General features: G+C 41.6%; 1 protein-coding gene across 6 annotated transcripts in view; it reads right to left on the bottom strand.

Moving 5' to 3' along the window:
- MLLT3 (MLLT3 super elongation complex subunit) overlaps positions 1-17,569 on the bottom strand; it is a 235,833-nt gene that overhangs the window by 31,153 nt on the left and 187,111 nt on the right. For 4 of the 6 annotated variants that reach the window (XM_038771335.1, XM_038771338.1, XM_038771340.1 and 1 more), the window contains one exon: positions 4,858-4,905. The exons of the other annotated variants lie outside the window; for them this stretch is intronic. In XM_038771335.1, the coding sequence (XP_038627263.1) occupies positions 4,858-4,905 (48 nt within the window). The remainder of the gene's footprint in view (positions 1-4,857; positions 4,906-17,569) is intronic. 6 annotated transcript variants of the gene reach the window in all.

Here is a 17,569-nt window from a genome sequence, read left to right as displayed (position 1 = left end):
AGTGTCAGAGAGAGGGGATCACAAGCAGGGCCACTTGGGAGTCATCATCCAGGTATTTTGCCTAGAACAGACAAAAGAGCTCTCATAGAAATCTAGCTTGCCATAGGAAATCATGCAAAGTACACTGATGTCTTCTTAAGATCCAATGAATGAAATAAAAACATCCAAAATCTGGGATCAAAAACAAAGGTATCACATTCAAGGAGCAATGAAAATAGGGGAGTAGCATGGCCTAGTGGATAAAGCACGGGCCTGGGAGACAGAGAACGTGGTTTCTAATCCGAGCTCTGCCACTTGCCTGCTGAGTGACCTTGAGCAAGTCACTTCACTTCTCAGTGCCTCAATTTCCTCAACTGCAAAATGGGGATTCAATACTGGTTCTCCCTCCTAGACTGTGTCTGACCTGATTAACCTGTATCAACTCCAGCACTTAGAAAAGAGTTTGATACATAGTAAGCGCTTAACAAACACCATAAAAAATACCCCAAATAAAAGATTTTCAATTTGATTTTTATATGCATATATGTAAGCACTTAATTTTCAAAATGTTTACCTTTAGCATCTTACTCAGCATACTGAGGTCATACTTATACTAGAGGTCTGCCATTATCAAATGCTAAATTCAAAAGGGCTTTTATCAAGCCAGTCAAATTATTTCATTGGTGGAGGAGAGGAAAGGAGCTGCTTAGGCCAAAGCTTAAGCCATCCTTTAAAGTTCAATGGCACTATGTCTTAAGAAATCCCTATTACTATTTCAGACAATTACATAAGTATTTGTGGCATTTCCCTGACTCACCTTCTTCATTACCTAGCTTTGGTTGAGAAGAGAATACTGCTGATGATACACTGATCTTGACCATATTGCATTATAAACAGCAGACGATACAAGTCAAAACCCTCATCGTTTTAAAATAAAGAACAGAGAAACAAAGTTCATTTGTTGGTGGTGAGGGCTTTTGGATTAAGGAGTAAGAGTCTCCCAAAGGCACTTGGATCCACACACACCTATTTAAATTTACACTAGCAAAGACTTGATCAACACACAAACCCCAGCTAAGCATAAGCAAACACCCCTATAAGCTCTTTTAAAATCCAGCTTCTTCCATGTGGGATAAAGTTACAATCTGTTTGACAAATCAAGATGTCAAAAGTTTACCATCTTTCCAACCTCCCTGAACTTTGAATCAAATGGTTTTACTTCCTTAAGAAAGGTGGAGTGTTGCTTTAGAAATAGTCCAATTAAATAGCCTTGGGCAAATTCACTGCACTTTGCTGTTTTTGTTTTGTTTTTCCACTGCTAAGGACTTTTGGATCAAGAAACTACACATCAGTGTTTCACAGCATCTTTTTGTTTTACAGGCATTTTAACCATTTGGCCCGGAGTATATACAAATGTAGAATACTCCAAATAAGCAAACAGGGACAGTCCATTATAGAAAACTACCAGGGATCATTTCTTCCTCTACATATAAGCAGTGGTCAAGTCAAACGGCCACATGCCGAAAAGGATGATTTTAGGGCTGGTTCATGCTCGAAATGCTCTAAATTCAACATGATTAAACTTACAATTGAGCAACCATTCAGAAAGAGTAAAAATGGCACATAGAAAGATTTTCATGCTATACTACTAAAACGCAAACCAGAAAGCGGAACCGAAAACTGAAAGAAACTTTTTGAAAGTAACTCAGGAGTGTTCACTATTTTCAGATGTAGGATTCCCTCTCCTCTAAGTAACACAGGCCCCATGATTTTCAGGACCAGGTCTCAGCAAAAGATACCTTGTTCTCAATGATCTAAGCTGGTAAGTAAATAAGTGGGGGAAAATGCCCTCATAATGTTATTAAAAATAACTTCCCCTCAGCATCTTTCATCCTGGTTACATATACACACACTTCTCTTGTGTGTCGAGCTGTCTTGGTTGTAAAAACACAAAACAGATGGCTGTTGTCTTGCTCTGAGCCTGCCCTGATGGAATAATGACAGGCATGTTTGGGCTGCAATTTAGGTACTCCATATATTCAACCTAGTTACCAGAAAACGGTTAAGAAGAGTAACAAATCACACACTCTTTTCAACCCCCCTTTTGTTTGTGAGCAAATTTAGGGCCTGCAAGACAGTGCCTAATTGTCCAGGGAGAGGTGCTGAGCTCTAAATGCCAACACTTCTCCCATTGTCCTGGTCTGGGGTTCAGCAGGAGGTGGGGGTGGAGGGGGGTGGAGACCCAAGAGCAGCAGAGGGGGAGGGAAAGGGGAAGGGATGTGGTCTGAAAACCAGAAGGTCCTAGAAGATGTACTTTCTTATCACTGATCCTTCCAGTCTTGAGGCAAGAAGTGCCAGGGTTCTGCCCATAGGTGCCAAGGCTGTGCCTAGACAAATCTCAGCACTAATTAAGCCCAGTTTCAAGGTATCTTTTCTGCCATCATGTCATCAGTTTAACAAACTATCGGCAGCAGTGTCAGTATATCTCTCCCATCTACCAAACTACACATACTATGTCAATTCCTCCCAGAATGTAGGAATCTGCAAAATCCCAACAGTATTTTAGAACTAAGCAGATTCGTGTTTGAAAACACAAAAAAGAAAACTTCTCATGTTGGCATTTTCCATAATGGGCCCTTGGAATATCCAGCAATAAGATCAGGTCAATTTTGCACCCTGGGCCAGAGACACCAATTCTCACCCCCTTACATTCAGGGAAGGCTCCCGTTCCAGTCTCAGCAGAGGTGGAAGGATGCAGCAGGAGAAGGCAATGTTTGGCAGCTGGGGCTTAGTCTCCACTCCACTCCTGAGCCTGTTCCTCCCTCCACTTGCTGATATCACTGCAAAGGCAGGGGTGGCCACCAAGGGTTCAGGGAGGCCTCAGAGGGCAGTTCCCTGGCTCCATCCTGGGCCTTCTGGCTACTGTGGGGCAGCCCCCATGGCATTCTGCCAATGGGCAAGCAGGAAACTGAGACCATATTAGCTAAGGTTCTGCTGGTCTGTCACAGGACAGGTGATAAACTAGGAATAGAGAATAGAGACCAACATAAGGCTGGAGAAGGCATTCTTTTATTCATTCATTCAATCATAACTATTGAGCACTTACTGTGTGCAGAGCACTGTACTACAAACTTGGGAGAGTATGATATAACAGTAAGCAGACGCATTCCCTCTTACACCCAGCTTTGCACATAGTAAGTGCTTAACAAATGCCATCATTATTATTATTATTACACCCCCTTCTCAATTGTGCCCTAGGTAACTCTCCTTCTTGCCTCATCCTTGCTCCATCACTGGCTAAATCCGTCTCACGAAAACTTAGAACAAAATAACCATCAATGGGACACAGGTGTTAGGATAATTTCATTATTATCAATGCAGTGGTCAAATGAAAATTTCTTTCCATGCACTGTACTCCTGATAAATATCATTCTTATAGCTTACTGTATCCAGGGGATCAAAAGGCACCACATATGGCACTAATAAATCATGTGGAGTCATCAAATCTCCAGACTTTTCCTTGGCTAAAAGTGCAATGTTTTACTTACGGGGTTTTATCTACTCTAGCGGTTCTCTGCCAAACCAAATTTAAGTCCCCAAGAGCTCTAAAAATATATAGTTCCCCTGCTGCCCCCTCCCTGTACTTTCGAAGTTGAGAGATGCTATTATGTGGCCATAGTCCCCCTGCTTTTAAATTGCATGAATGACTAAGAATTTATTCAGAAAAATATAAAGTTCACATGCGCTTTCATCCATATATACACAGATATAGAATATAGATATGTGCATATATATAATATATAATAATGATGGTATTTGTTAGGCACTTACTATGTGCCAAGCACTTTCTAAGCACTGGGGTAGATACAAGGTAATTGGGTTGTCCCATGTGGGGATCACAGTCTTAATCCCCATTTTACAGATGAGATAACTGAGGCACAGAAAAATTACGTGACATGCCCAAAATCACATATCTGACAAGTGGCAAAGCTGGGATTAGAACCCATGACCCCTGACTCCCAAGCCCATACTCTTTCCACTAAGCCATGCTGCTTATATGAATACATATGCATATATATATATATATATACACACACACATCTATAGCTATATATTAAGAAGCTCTGATAATGTAAAGTATTAAACTAAACCTAAAACAAAAAATATATGCAACAGTAAAAAAGATAAAAATATTCTGAGTGAAAGCCACAATTCTCTTTTGGGCCCAAATTTAAGGTCATTGCAGGCTGACATTGCTTTTCACTGTACTCTCCCAAGTGCTTAAACAGTGGTCCACATGCAGTGAAAGCTCAATAAATACAATTGATTGATTGATAGATTTAGATGAGTTTGAGTCTCCCCCCAGTTCAACAGTTCAGCACCTGAGACTGCATGGGCAAAGGTGCTGTCACCACACCCACAAATCATCAGTGCATTTCCATTAACGATACCTTTGCTTCATATCATACCCTATCAACCTAAATTAACTGCCCTTACAAATAGGGGAAGCTCTACCGATAAAAAGCATGACTTAGTTTATAGAGCACGGGCCTGGGTGTCAGAAGGTCATGGGTTCTAATCCCGGCTCTGCCACATGTCTGCTGTGTGACCTTGGACAAGTCACTTTACTCTGTGCCTCGGTTAACTCATCTGTAAAAAATGGGGACAAGAGTGTGAGCCCCAAGTAGGACAAGGACTGTGTCCAACCTGATTAACTTATATCTACCTCAGTGCTTGGCACATAGTAAGTGCTTAACAAGTACAATTATTATTATTATAAAAATTATTAAATGATTCTGTAGTCTGGCCAAGTTATTTCTGATCTGCCTCCCCACCTCAGCCCCCAGGATTGACTTATCTCATCTCAAAGATTTTCACCTTCAGCCAAGCTGGAAATTCCCATGGCATCTTCCCAGGTGACCAGAACTGTAGGATCAGAAGTGGGAGATTAATTAGGGAATGAACAACCTGTAGATCAATCAGTTGCTACATCTGCCAGGACCTATAAAAGCAAACATCAGGTTCCTGCTCACATGGTAATGAGAGGCTCGGTAAATAATAAGGGTATGATCACATTTTAGGGAAAGGAGAAAATGTCAAACCAGAACTAAAATTTCTCACTAAATCCCAGTCTCCTCTACAGATACATTTAGTAGAGTGCTAGATAGTTGGCAGGGAAGAAGAGAGGCATGAAGGAGATGACACGTGGACCAACAGATCCCCCATCCTCTACTAGTGGCATCAGTTTAGCCTAAAAGTCTGGTTTTTCACATTAAGGTTTTCCTCCATCCAGTATGACATAGTGGATAGAGCATGGGCCTGGGAGTCAGAGGGTTGTGGGTTCTAATCCCGACTCCACCACTTGTCTGCTGGGTGACCTTGGGCAAGTCACTTCACTTCTCTGTGCCTCAGTTTCCTCATCTGTAAAATGGGGATTGAGATTGTGAGCCCCATGTGGGACAAGGACTGTGTCCAACCCAATTCGCTTGTATCCACCTCAGTGCTTAGTAAAGTACCTTTCACAGAGTAAGCTCTTAAATACCAGTTATTATCACATGCTGGAACAAAATGAAGAGTGCCCTACAATTGGGGTGTGAGGACCTAAAGCCTGATGGGCTACCACATCAGTCTGAAAGCTGAAAAGCAACGATAGGGACTCCACTAATAATAATAACAATGCAATAATAACTGCATTCACTGTGGGGGTTTTCTCCTAGATCCTGCTGCCTTCTGCTTGGCACCACCTTGCCTGTTCCCTGCTCCCTTTCTGATGCATTCAAGGGCCAGGCGGTCAACTAATCAATGGTATTTACTGAGAGCTTAGTGGGTTCAGAGCACTGTACTAAATGCTTGGAAGAGTACAATATAATAGAGTTGGTACACGCCATCCCTGCCCACGAGAGCCTTACAGCCTTCAGGGAAAGACAGATAGTAAAATAACCACCTGGTCTCCTCTCACTGCCCAGAGATGACATTTCCAAAATTGTAACTCCACAGGCAACTCTCTATTCAATAAACGCCCCAATAATAATACCACAGAAAAGGGCATTTCCAAGTTTGAAAGCACTTTTCATTAGTTAATTGAAATAAATTCCCCTAGCCAGCACAATTCTTCCATATCATTCTCCCTTATGCTACCAATCGCTCCCATTGATGATAGGTTTAATTTACAATAGCTTCCACTAACAGGGCTTTGTCTAGTCTGTTCATTTAAAAACCACTTTAAGATAGAGGAAGTTCATTCTTAGTATTCTCAAACAGAGAATCCTAAGTAACCTTAAAGTTACAATGACTCTGATGGAATTAGAGCTCAGTATTTTTCACCTGGGTCAAATCATTGAATCAATTACTTTTTCCCCCAAGAAATCCAGCAGCACCATATGGCGGCGTTCTGCACACAGTAAGCGTTCAATAAATACGATTGATTGATTGAGGTCTACTGTGAGTAGCGTAAGCTCTTTTTGATTAAGGCGGTCTTTCTTCCAGCTGACTGCTTCCCTCTCTCTCTCTGCCCAGAGGCTTCACTTCAGTTCTGCTTGTGTTAGGTTCAAATCAGTCAACTTCCCACGTCAACAATGCCGTGGGGTAGCAGGATCATCCGTACTGGAAATGAATGTCACTGTCAGTAGTCTTAAAGGCCACTAACACTTAAAGAGTGGTGAAATTGCACACCATTAGCAGGAAGGGCAAAGCCCTGAGAAGTGGCAGCTTTTGGCTGCCAAGGCCACCTAGGATTAGTGAAAATGGAATACCCTGGGCTATCATCATCATTATCAATTAACCTTTACAGAGAGGTGCCTCCTTGTGAGGCCTGCTTATATCTCTAGTTAGGTAACAATGGAATGGGGTCACCACCTCACTGGGCCCATGTACAGCCAGCGCTGGCCTGCCAGAGCTGAAGAAACCTAGGGATATGCTGACCTTCTTCAAGTGAAAGATTTTTACTCATCGCTCAAAAAGCCCTATTGCCTTTCTGAAAAATCAAATGGAAAAACCCTCATCACCGACAAAGGCACACATGGCAAGAGCAGTATAATGAATCTCTGAACATGCCAGCCACCATCGAGGAGGAGGTTCTTCAAAGGCCTAAAGAACCTACTGGAATGTGAAGATATGATCTTAGTTCCAGCTTATGAGGAAGTAGCTTTCACAGTCAAAGGTAGCAAAAATGGGAAAGCACCCAGATCCAACAGCATTCCTGTAGAAGCCTACACCCAAGGAAGGGACCTAATCTTCAGATTCCAGGGCAAACTTTTCTTCAACAACTTGGAACCCTGAGGAAACACCATAAGACTTCAAACATGCCGCCACATTCTGGGGAGAGCTGACTGTGGAAATTACAAGGGGATCCCATTGCTGGCAGGACTCAATCAACCAATGATATTTATTACATACTCACTGTGTGCAGAGCACTGTACTAAGTGCTTGGGAGTGCTAGAATCTTTCTAAACAAGTCACAGAAGAACGTAGTTAGACGAGGGAAGCACGCAATCACCGAGGGCAGAAAACTGTTTTCCAAGATCTGCTGAAGTACAGTCTCAAACCAAGTGACAGGGCAGTGAACATCTGGTAGACCAATGCAGCAGCATGGCCAACCTGGCATACAGAAGTCAAGAGAGGGGCTGCTGTCCTAGAGCAAAGGCTTTGCAAGGGCTGGGAAGTAAGGAAGCAGAGTTGAAAAGCGAGATTAAGCCTAATGTGGGACAAATGAACTAACATGAGGATCTAGCCTTACTTGAAAACAGTGGGGGAGGGAACGTGTATTGGTCTTTTCAACCACATTTAAATGCAAGAGTATGACCTCACTCTCAGTAGCAGTATCTTTGATAATGAAGGATGGACATACATATGTATGTTCACACACACACACACACACCCCTCCCCCCCCCCCCCCCCCCAATTGCGGCATGACTTCAAATCAATATGCAGCACAACACATACAGGAAAAGTGAGCAAATCCACAACTTCTATCCTGTGTTCACTGAGCTTACCAAAGCTATCAAAAGCTCATTACTCCGGAAATTGTTGAGAAGATTCAGCTAAGAAATTCATGAAGCTCCCTAGGCTACTTCATAACGGTAGGGTTAGTCAAATCAGTCAAGAAATCAATCAAAAGCATTGATCAAGCACCTATTGTGTGCCAAGCACTTTACTAAGGGCTTGGGAGAGCACAATACCTGCCCTCAAGGAGCTTACAATCTATCAGTGAGACAGAAACTTAAATAAATTAAAGATAGGAGGCAATAAAAGAGTATATTATGTACATATATATACTATTTTATTGCCTCCTATCTTTAATGTATTTAAGTTATGTTTAAGTTTAATTTAAGTTATGTGCAACCCTCCCCATGCTTGATAGACCACAGCACTCCTCATATTCAATGCCCTCAACTCCCTCCTCTAAAATACTTTTTCGAAATAGTTCCCAATGCCACAAATTGTACAAACCCACAAGAAATCTCCAAAACATATGTATTTATTTATACCCATCCTAAGTACTTTTGTATATATGTTATTCAATTGTACAATAATTATTAATTTGATTATTCTCTACATACTTTCATTTCTGACTCTCCCACTACAGTGTATGCTCCTTGTAGACAAGGAATGTGTCACTTCTCTGTTTGGTACTGTTTGAACTAAGTTCACTGCATTGCAATGAGTGGACACTCAATATATACATAGCAGTACTATGAAGACATGTACATAAGCGCTACAGGGGTTGAGTACTTAAGCGCTTATGTGGCATGGAAGGACTGCAATAGAAGTTAAGGGATATAAAGTGGGGCGATGAGAGATTACTCAGGAAAGATCTGCTGGGGATATAACTGGAAGTTAGGGAGAGCTGTGGTCTGTCAGATATGAAATGGGAGGGAATTCCAGGCAGCGGAATGAAGATGCAAGCAGGTGGGATGGGAACAAGTCAGTGAGTAGGTTAGTTTGAAAGGAACTGAGTGTGAGCTGGGGTATAGTGAGAAAAGAGAGTGGATAAGTAGGAGGAGAGAGCCCAGTGAGTGCTTTAAAGCCAATCCTCACTCAGTCACTCATATTTATTCAGTGTTTACTGTGTTTACAGCACTGTACTAAGTGCTTAGGAGAGTACAATATAACAATAAACAGACATATTCTCTGCCTACAACGAGCATATAGTCTAGACCAGGGTTCTAATCCTGGCTTGTCTGCTGTGTGACCTTGGGCAAGTTTCTTCACTTCTCTGTGCCTCAGTTACCTAATCTGTAAAATGGGGATTAAGTCTGTGAGCCCTATTTGGGACAGGGACTGTATACAACCTGATTAGCTTGTATCTACCCCAGAGCTTAGTATGTAACTGGCACATAGTAAGCTCTTAATAGATACCATTTTTTTTTAAAAAAAGGTCCTGGTTGTGCTCTCTGCCTTTCTCCTGACCAAGCAAAGGTCAGTTTGGTAGAACTGCGCTCTGATCGAAGGCCATACTGACTTTCAGGAATTATTTTTTTTCTGCCAGCTGTCATTCAGACTGCTCAGCAAATTAGAAGTGCACGCAAAAGTTTTCAAGTGCAGAACCCATTTAGGAGCTAAGTGACTGCAGCACAGAGCCAATGCTATGCCACAGCTCCAGAAGCCAGCAGCTATTGTGATTTTCACCAGCCACAGTAGCCAACTACTTTTCGGGATTCCTGCCGTCCCAGCCCACCACCCAGACACATATGTGATGCAGTCAATGATATTCAATCAATGGTGAAAACCTTCACCACTGAGGCGGTGACCCAACAGACAACTGCATGCGTCTAGCTGTCGCACGCTTCTGAGGGACTCTGGCAAAACATCACATGCTGTCTCGTAATGACATCATAAGGAGCAGGGCCCAGGGCAATTGTTCCAATTGTCCATAGCCTAGGGAATGAATTCTCCACGTTATTTTGAAGATTCAAATCACTGGAAGAGACAAGCTCTGTTTCCCACAATTTTGGAATCTCTCTTCAAGAGACATATTCAAATTCAGTCAAGCCTGCTTTTGTGAATATGGAACTCAGCAGATTCTCCCTGAACCTTCAGCCTTTCCCTGCCAAAATCTTTTATGGAGATTAGAAATGCATTCTGGATTTCTGAGGTGGGCCATCGAGGTTCTCTAGGTGATTTGCGATTTTGATAAACTTCATGGGAATAATGAATTTCGAGACCTCAGATGATTTCCTTACTAAAATTCCTAAGACCCATTTCTCTTAGGCATCTGAAATATCCTTCCTTATGACCTTAATGGATTAGGTAATCTATTCCTTTAACTACTGGGGTCAATAATGGACACAAGGATTTTTGGAATTTACATAGCTCTCTGCATTGCAAAATGCTTTGCCATCATTTTCAGTCTTGAACCTCTTTTATGAAAACATATTTTTGCATCTGGGGTAGCTCAACATACTGACCGACATTTCAGATGCTTTAAATTAGGCAAACCCAAACTGTCATACATTTGAACGATGAGATATCAATTTGGCAAAGTTATTTTTATATTTTACTAACTTCTGTCTAAATAATCTGTCATATCTTTAAACTAATAGATGTGCATAAATACCTCATAAAAAAGCATAAATAATTTCTTCCTGCACTGGGAATTAGTTTTGCTGATGGAAGTACATCTCGAAAGATGTGATCCAAACCAAAAGTTATTTAGAGATTTACCTTATCTTCCATAGCTACAGCAGGTTAATTTTGCTGGCATGGAAGGAAGAAAGGAGCAGTGACAATTTAAAACTTTGTTCTAAATGGGAATATAGAAGAGCTAAAATTCAAGGTGCTCAGAAATCAGTAAAAGGAGATTTTGCAGTTTTAAATGTTCCTCCTCCTTTAAAATAAACTGTTTTCTACTAATTTTAGGAGAAAAGTGAAGACATTTCTAATCACTATTCAGAATGCATAAGGAGGAAAAACACAAGAAGAATCAAATAACAGCTGCATTCTTCGTAAAACTCACTTTAATGACTTCCCTTCACCTTAGAGAAGCAGCATGGCCTAACAGATAGAGTATAGGCCTGGGAGTCAGAAGGACCTACGTTCTAATCCCAGGTCTGCCACTTATTTGCAGTATGACCTTAGACAAGTCACTTCACTTCTCTGTGCCTCAGATACCTCACCTGCAAAATGGGGATTGAGATGACCTGCCCCTACCCCTACCCCCAATGGACCCTCCTGCTGGAGCTTTGTAAGGTCCTCTCCAAACATAAAGGTGGTTTGTGTTGAGCACTTACTAATTCATTTATTTCTATTAATGTCTGTTTTCCCCTCTAGTCTGTAAACTCGTTGTGGGCAGGTAATGTGTCTGTTATATTGTACACTCCCAAGCGCTTAGTACAGTCCTCTGCACACAGTAAACGCTCAGTAAATATGATGACTGATTGGCTATGTGGGACAGGGACTGTATTTAACTCGACTATCTTATATCTGCCCCAGTGCTTAGTAAAGTGCCTGGCACAGACTAAGTGCTTAACAAATACCACAATTATTATTATTATTATTACAACTTATAATAATGTTCTGGTTCTCACTTCCCAAAAGGTTTCTATGCAAGAATAGACTCACACAGTACAATGATAAACTATTAAGAATTAGCCCTTTCTGTAAAGGGGAACTGGAAGGCAAGGAAATAGGTCACATTTTACAAGCCACTTTAAGGATTAGAGAGGGGACTCCCGATTCCCTAACTCCAACTTCTGCTCCAAAAGACAGCATGACACAGACAAGTGTCCCACCATCCCATAACGACGTACAGCAGGCCAGACACCTGAGGAACAAGGAAGTTGGAGACAGTCTTGGAATTTGTTTTTTAATATGTCCACTTTGCCACCTGTGTCCACTTAAAGTTCTTGAGGAATAAAAGCTCGCTATTATAAATGGGCTTCCAAGGACATTTTGATGTAGAAACAAACATCTGTTTTATGGTTCTGGCACACAAGTAGGGGCAAGCATTACTGAACCAGAATTTTCTACTCCTAGAGGCCAGCAATGCTTCCATAGAAACCAGCATGCCGGACAGGTACATGCAAAGAGACTGACCTATGGACAGTCACCTACTTGGAGGACAGAACAAGGCTTTTAAGTTCATCCAAATATCTGACAGTGAAAATGCCCCTGGTAAAAGAGATGTAATGGAACATCCATCATGAAGAAAAATAGGTCTTCCCTCTCACCCTCCCTTCTGTCTAAACCTCCCAAATGATGTCCATGGGTAGCTGGGGCTCATAATGCTGCCAGTGGATCAGAAGGTAATGAATGATTTATCACTGACTCAGATAATGCCTAAGATGTGTGTCCCCGGACAGTGGTGTAAACAACTCTCTCTTTTGTACTTAGTCCAGGAAAAGCAACTTGAAATGATTACTAAATTTTAAGATTAAAATATAATTGGGTTATGTGTACTCTGTGTTTTGGAAAACATTTCAGGCCCATTCAGCTCTCACGGAAGCTTTCAAAAAGAGAGCATGGTAAAATTAATCAAATAAATTTAATGGTGTGTTTGGCAGGAACTGTTGAAAAGTATTACAGATAAAACAAACAACTTTAGCCAAAGAAAACAGTTGCAAATTTGATACTGCTACGTTAAAGATATAAAGGAATAGAAACTGAGCCATTTGGAGCACTGAGCCATTTGGAGCACAAGGTGAGAAATTTAAACAGTATACTACAGAGGAGTATGTTAATAAAAATACCCTGTGCATATAGTGGTTTTTCAACCAAACCTCAATGTTTTACACAGTTAAAACACATATTAGAAGCAAAACCCCCCTGTAACTACGTTAATGCAACATGAAAGTTGAGATTTTTAAATTCCAAAAGTCCAGATTAACCTAGAGTTATTGATCCTACAGTCACCTGACTTTTACCCTTTTGTGCCAACAGATTACAAAATACTCAGAGTAGGCATGTGCATCTTTCGTCTATGTTTCAAATTACCTGCCAAACTGGCCATCATTGTACAATTACAGAAATGGCAGAATCTCTCAAAATACTTAATTGCAAGGGAGACTATTACAGTGTGACCTAATGGATACAGCACAGGTCTGGGACTCAGAAGGACCTGAGTTCTAATCCTGGCTCCACCACTTGTCTGTTGTGTGATCTTGGGCGAGTCACTGCTCTGTGCCTTGATTACCTCATCTGTAAAATGGGGATTAAGACTGAGCCCCATGAGGGACGTGGCCTGTGACCAATTTGATATGCTTGTGTCTACGCCAGGGCTTAGTACAGTGCCTGGCACATAGTAAGCACTTAAAAAATACCATAAAAAAAGGAGGAAGCTGGAATTAACTGGCCTTTCTGAAAGAGTACGGCCTAATGGAAAGACCACAGTACTGGGAGCCAGAGGACCTGGGTTCTAATCCCAGGTCTGCCACTTGCCTGCTGTATGACATTGGCAAGTCATTTCACTTCTCTGTGCCTCAGTTTCCACAACTTTCATATGGGGATTCAATATCTGTTCTCCCTCATATGTAGGCTGTGAGCTCCATGTGGGACAGGGACTGTGTCCAACCTGATTAGCTTCTATCTACCCCAGCACTTAGAATTTAGAACAGTGCTTGATGCTTAGTAAGTGCTTAACCAATACCATTATTATGAATAAAATGCTGTCCTTTTACCATAAACCGGTAAACTTTCAGTTATTTGGAAATGAGATTTAAAATACAAATAAAGCTTTAAAAATTTTTTAAAAGCAGGGCGGTTTTGAAGTTTTAGATTTAAGTTCACAGACATCTATAAGAATGAATGGAAATTATGTCTCATTTTCCATGGAATTAGCCATGGAATCATCACCTCCAGAACACAGTGCCCAGTTAGGCTCCCACTTGTCCAGCAACACTTCATTTCACCTCTTACACAAGACTATGAATGTACAAAAGTTCAACTGAAAATAATAGCATCTGTTACTGCACAAGTGTGTTCTGGCAGGAATTCAATGAAATTTTCCAAGTCGGACATGGATTATACACCTGGAAGAGCCTTTAATTTCCCATCCATCATGCTCCCTCTTGCTCTCACCCTGATCCCCAGGGAACTCAAAAAAAAATAGGAAATTAAAAAGAAATACATTTAAGGCTACTGAGATTAGCACTATAACCAACTTTGATTAAGTACGTCAGCAGACAACAAGAACACCATGGAAAAAAAAAGAATCAATCATTCATTCATTTATTCATTCAATTGCATTTATTGAGTGCTTACTGTGTGCAGAACACTGTACTAAGTGCTTCAGGACAATACAGTTACAACCTCCTCTCCCACTCAACACGGTTAACTGATCTGAGTTTCGCCACTTCTTTCTCTGTCTTCCCTCCCTTCCACCACTTCATTCTCTGCTAAAGATGCTAATGAGCAGTGAAAGTCCCTAAAGGCAGACAGTAGCAGAGAGAGAAGCAACACTGTGTCCATCAACTGGAATATCAACCACTGAACAATCCACATATCAAATACACATCAAATCTGTTCTACACTGCAACCTGGCCCAAACTGCATTCTAAACCGAAGTAGCATAAGGCAGTTTAAGCTATCAATTACTCAGACTATCAGACAGAAAAAAACCAGATTCCTTCATAGTGAATGGAATCTTTAAATGGGAACATGTTGGCATATGTGCAAGGGCAATGAAATTTTTAAGAGAGCTGGTGGGGGCCAGAGGGAGAGCCAGAGATCCTTCAGAAACTGATGCAGGAGTCTTGCCACTTTCCTACTCTCTATGGTGAGATGAAGAAAAGGCAGAGCACTGGAAGATTCTAGAATGGAGACAAAAGAAATACTAGCCAGAAGGAATTGATGATTCACTTGAAAATTTGGAAATCGATCAGAGCAACTCCAAACTGGATTCGGCCAAGACCGAAGGAAGGCTTTCTCACATGCATCTTCAGAATCATAAGGCTCAAATTGGCCATCTCAGGCAGATGAAAATCGGTCCTATTTTTAATGACCGCCCAAACTGGAGATTCAACAACCTTCCTTGGTAACACATGTTAGTGCTTAACACCATTCCTTTAAATCACTTTAAACAGCTTAAGTCCATTTTCTTGTACTCCTTTTTACTGCTGTTGCAACTCCTAGACTGAAGAAAGGTTCTGGCATAACTAGAAGAAAAGAATACATCAACAGGCATTCCTGTGTGCTAACTCCTTCATTGTCCTTTGTACCTGAAGACAATGTTACCGAAGTGAAATCCTACTTCATCCTCAGTCATCATTCCCAATAGTTATGGTTCCCACCATCATGAAAATCTTTGCATGCATATATGACTCCATTCCATCCTGTCTGTACCTAACAACTGTCCTTAGCTATATGGACAGTTTTGTCATTTGCAGCCCGATCACTTTTTTGAAGAAACCTACATATTGGTCTCCTGATTTTCTCTAAGTCTCTGCTCAGGAGAGCACCCCCATTCCTGCTGGCTATTCACCAGGTTAGTTAGTCTGTCAGTTACAACTGTCTTCAATCCACTGCTCCACTACATTTTTGAGACTGTTTTTCTATGGATTAAATTCATCAACACATGCATTATGGCAAGCTGAGTTGAGTTGCAGGTGGCCAGCATCATCCAAGTTACAGGCAGCCGTATGGTTAGTAGGTCGGTCCAGTCTGAGTCAATCTATTCAACGCTGGGATACTTGAGGACACGATAAGGAACTTGGAGTCAAAATACGCATCGTGAATACCAATAAATTCTTCCGCCTCAGTACGCTAAGAACATCATCAAAGGTTTTTGAGATGATCATCCAGGAACTGCTGTATGCTGATGACTATGCTCTGAGGCACATTCAGTCAGTCAATCTTATTTAGTGAGCGCTTAATGTGTGCACAGCACTGTACTGAGCATTAGGGAGGACAATATAATAATTTAACAGACACATTCGCAGCCCACAAGGAGCTTACACTTATTTGATCGGTCACAAGAAGACAGCCAAACATAAGCTCTTTGTGGGCAGGGAATGTGTCTCATTTATTGTTATATTGTACTCTCCCAAGTGCTTTTCGCTCAATAAATCCGACAATGAATGAATGCTTTGCAGAGTCAAATCAGTGATAATAGTCCAGATAAAAAGTGAGGTTATGACCTGGACTTCACCATGAAAACTCTATACACAACCATCTTTTACCAACCACACAAAGATGAATGTGGTCACTGCATTCTGCTACCTAGGCATGACACTATCCAATGATGCCCTAAATCGGTAACTGAATCAAAAAGGCCAGTATGTTCTTTGGGAGACTGACCTGAATTTTGGTGGTGACAATAAGACATCACACTTCATATAATTTGTAATTGAAGATTTACAAAGCTGTGATGGTGACAGACCTTAGACTGGGGGATTGGATCCAGCAAAGAACACACATCTGACTTTTCTACAAGTTTAATCAACATCATCAACATTAAATGGCAGGACAGGGTTATGAACAATAAGCTAGTGAGACCCACATTAATACTGATCTCTGTATGGCTGGTTTTCCCATGAACAATTTATTTTTTAGCCCCCAAATATTTCAAATACCATGGAGGATTTGCAATTGAATGTTTTAGGGGTGGGGGGAATTCTGTAAGTCGGCCTAATCCTCAAGTAGCAGGGAGAAAGAAAATAAATCTTGGGTTTCTCTCTCTCTTTCTCACTCACTCTCTCTCTCAGGGTCCCTAGAGATCCCTCCTGACACTAAGCGCTTTAAAGAGAGTCTATTGGTGTCCCTGACCCCTGCTGGTGGCTTGGAGGGGAAACCCTGTTCCATTGTTTTTAAGCAATTTACTGCCTGAATAAATGCCTACTCTCTCTCTACTCCTCCTAGCTTGAGGCAGGACAGAGGGCGGAGGTGGTGGTAGAGAAGCTGATCATTTCAAACACTTAGAGAGGCACCTTCAGCTGGAAGTCTCCAGAGTCATGCAGCTTAATCCTCTTGATTAACAAAGGGAAGAGAAGAAAAGTGGAAAAACGGGGGGGGGGGGGGGCGAGGGGCAGGGAGGAAGAGAAGCAAGTAAGAAGAGGCCAATCGGATTCAGAAATAGCTGCAACTGCAATTCAGCACCCCATCAGCAGACATGCTAGGTGGTATGGCTGCTTGTCACTACTGAGTGAACACTCACCCAGAAAGCTGGGGGCCCAGGGAGATGAGGTGAGGTGTAGCAGCTTTGTATCCTAATCTGGAAATTTATATTTATATACATTTTACATGTATATGCTTGTATGGGGGCAATACGAAGTTAATGTCTGTCTGCCCCACTAGACTGTAAGGTCCTTGTGGGCAGGGGATGTGTCTGCCAACTCTGTTGTACCGTAATCTCCCAAGTGCTTAGTACAGTGCTCTGCACACAGTAAGTACTCAATAAATATAATCGATCGATCGATTGATAGACTATAAGCTCCTTGAGGGCAGGGATCTTGTCTACCAATTCGACTGTATTTTATTCTCCCCAGCGCTTAGTGCAGTGCTCTGCACACAGTGAGCACTCAAAAATACAACTGACTGGTTGCCTGGATATCCTTAAAGAACACATCAGCATTAGAGAGAGACTGCAGTTCACAATAATAAATGTGCATTTTGAATTGATGCTTTCCACTTCTACCTTGGTGGTCTTTTGTTTTTACCA

Source organism: Tachyglossus aculeatus, chromosome X2, assembly GCF_015852505.1.
Source record: "Tachyglossus aculeatus isolate mTacAcu1 chromosome X2, mTacAcu1.pri, whole genome shotgun sequence".
Lineage (NCBI taxonomy): Eukaryota > Metazoa > Chordata > Mammalia > Monotremata > Tachyglossidae > Tachyglossus > Tachyglossus aculeatus.
The sequence above is the reverse complement of the archived record's forward strand: the minus strand, read 5'-3'. Positions and strand labels throughout refer to the sequence as shown.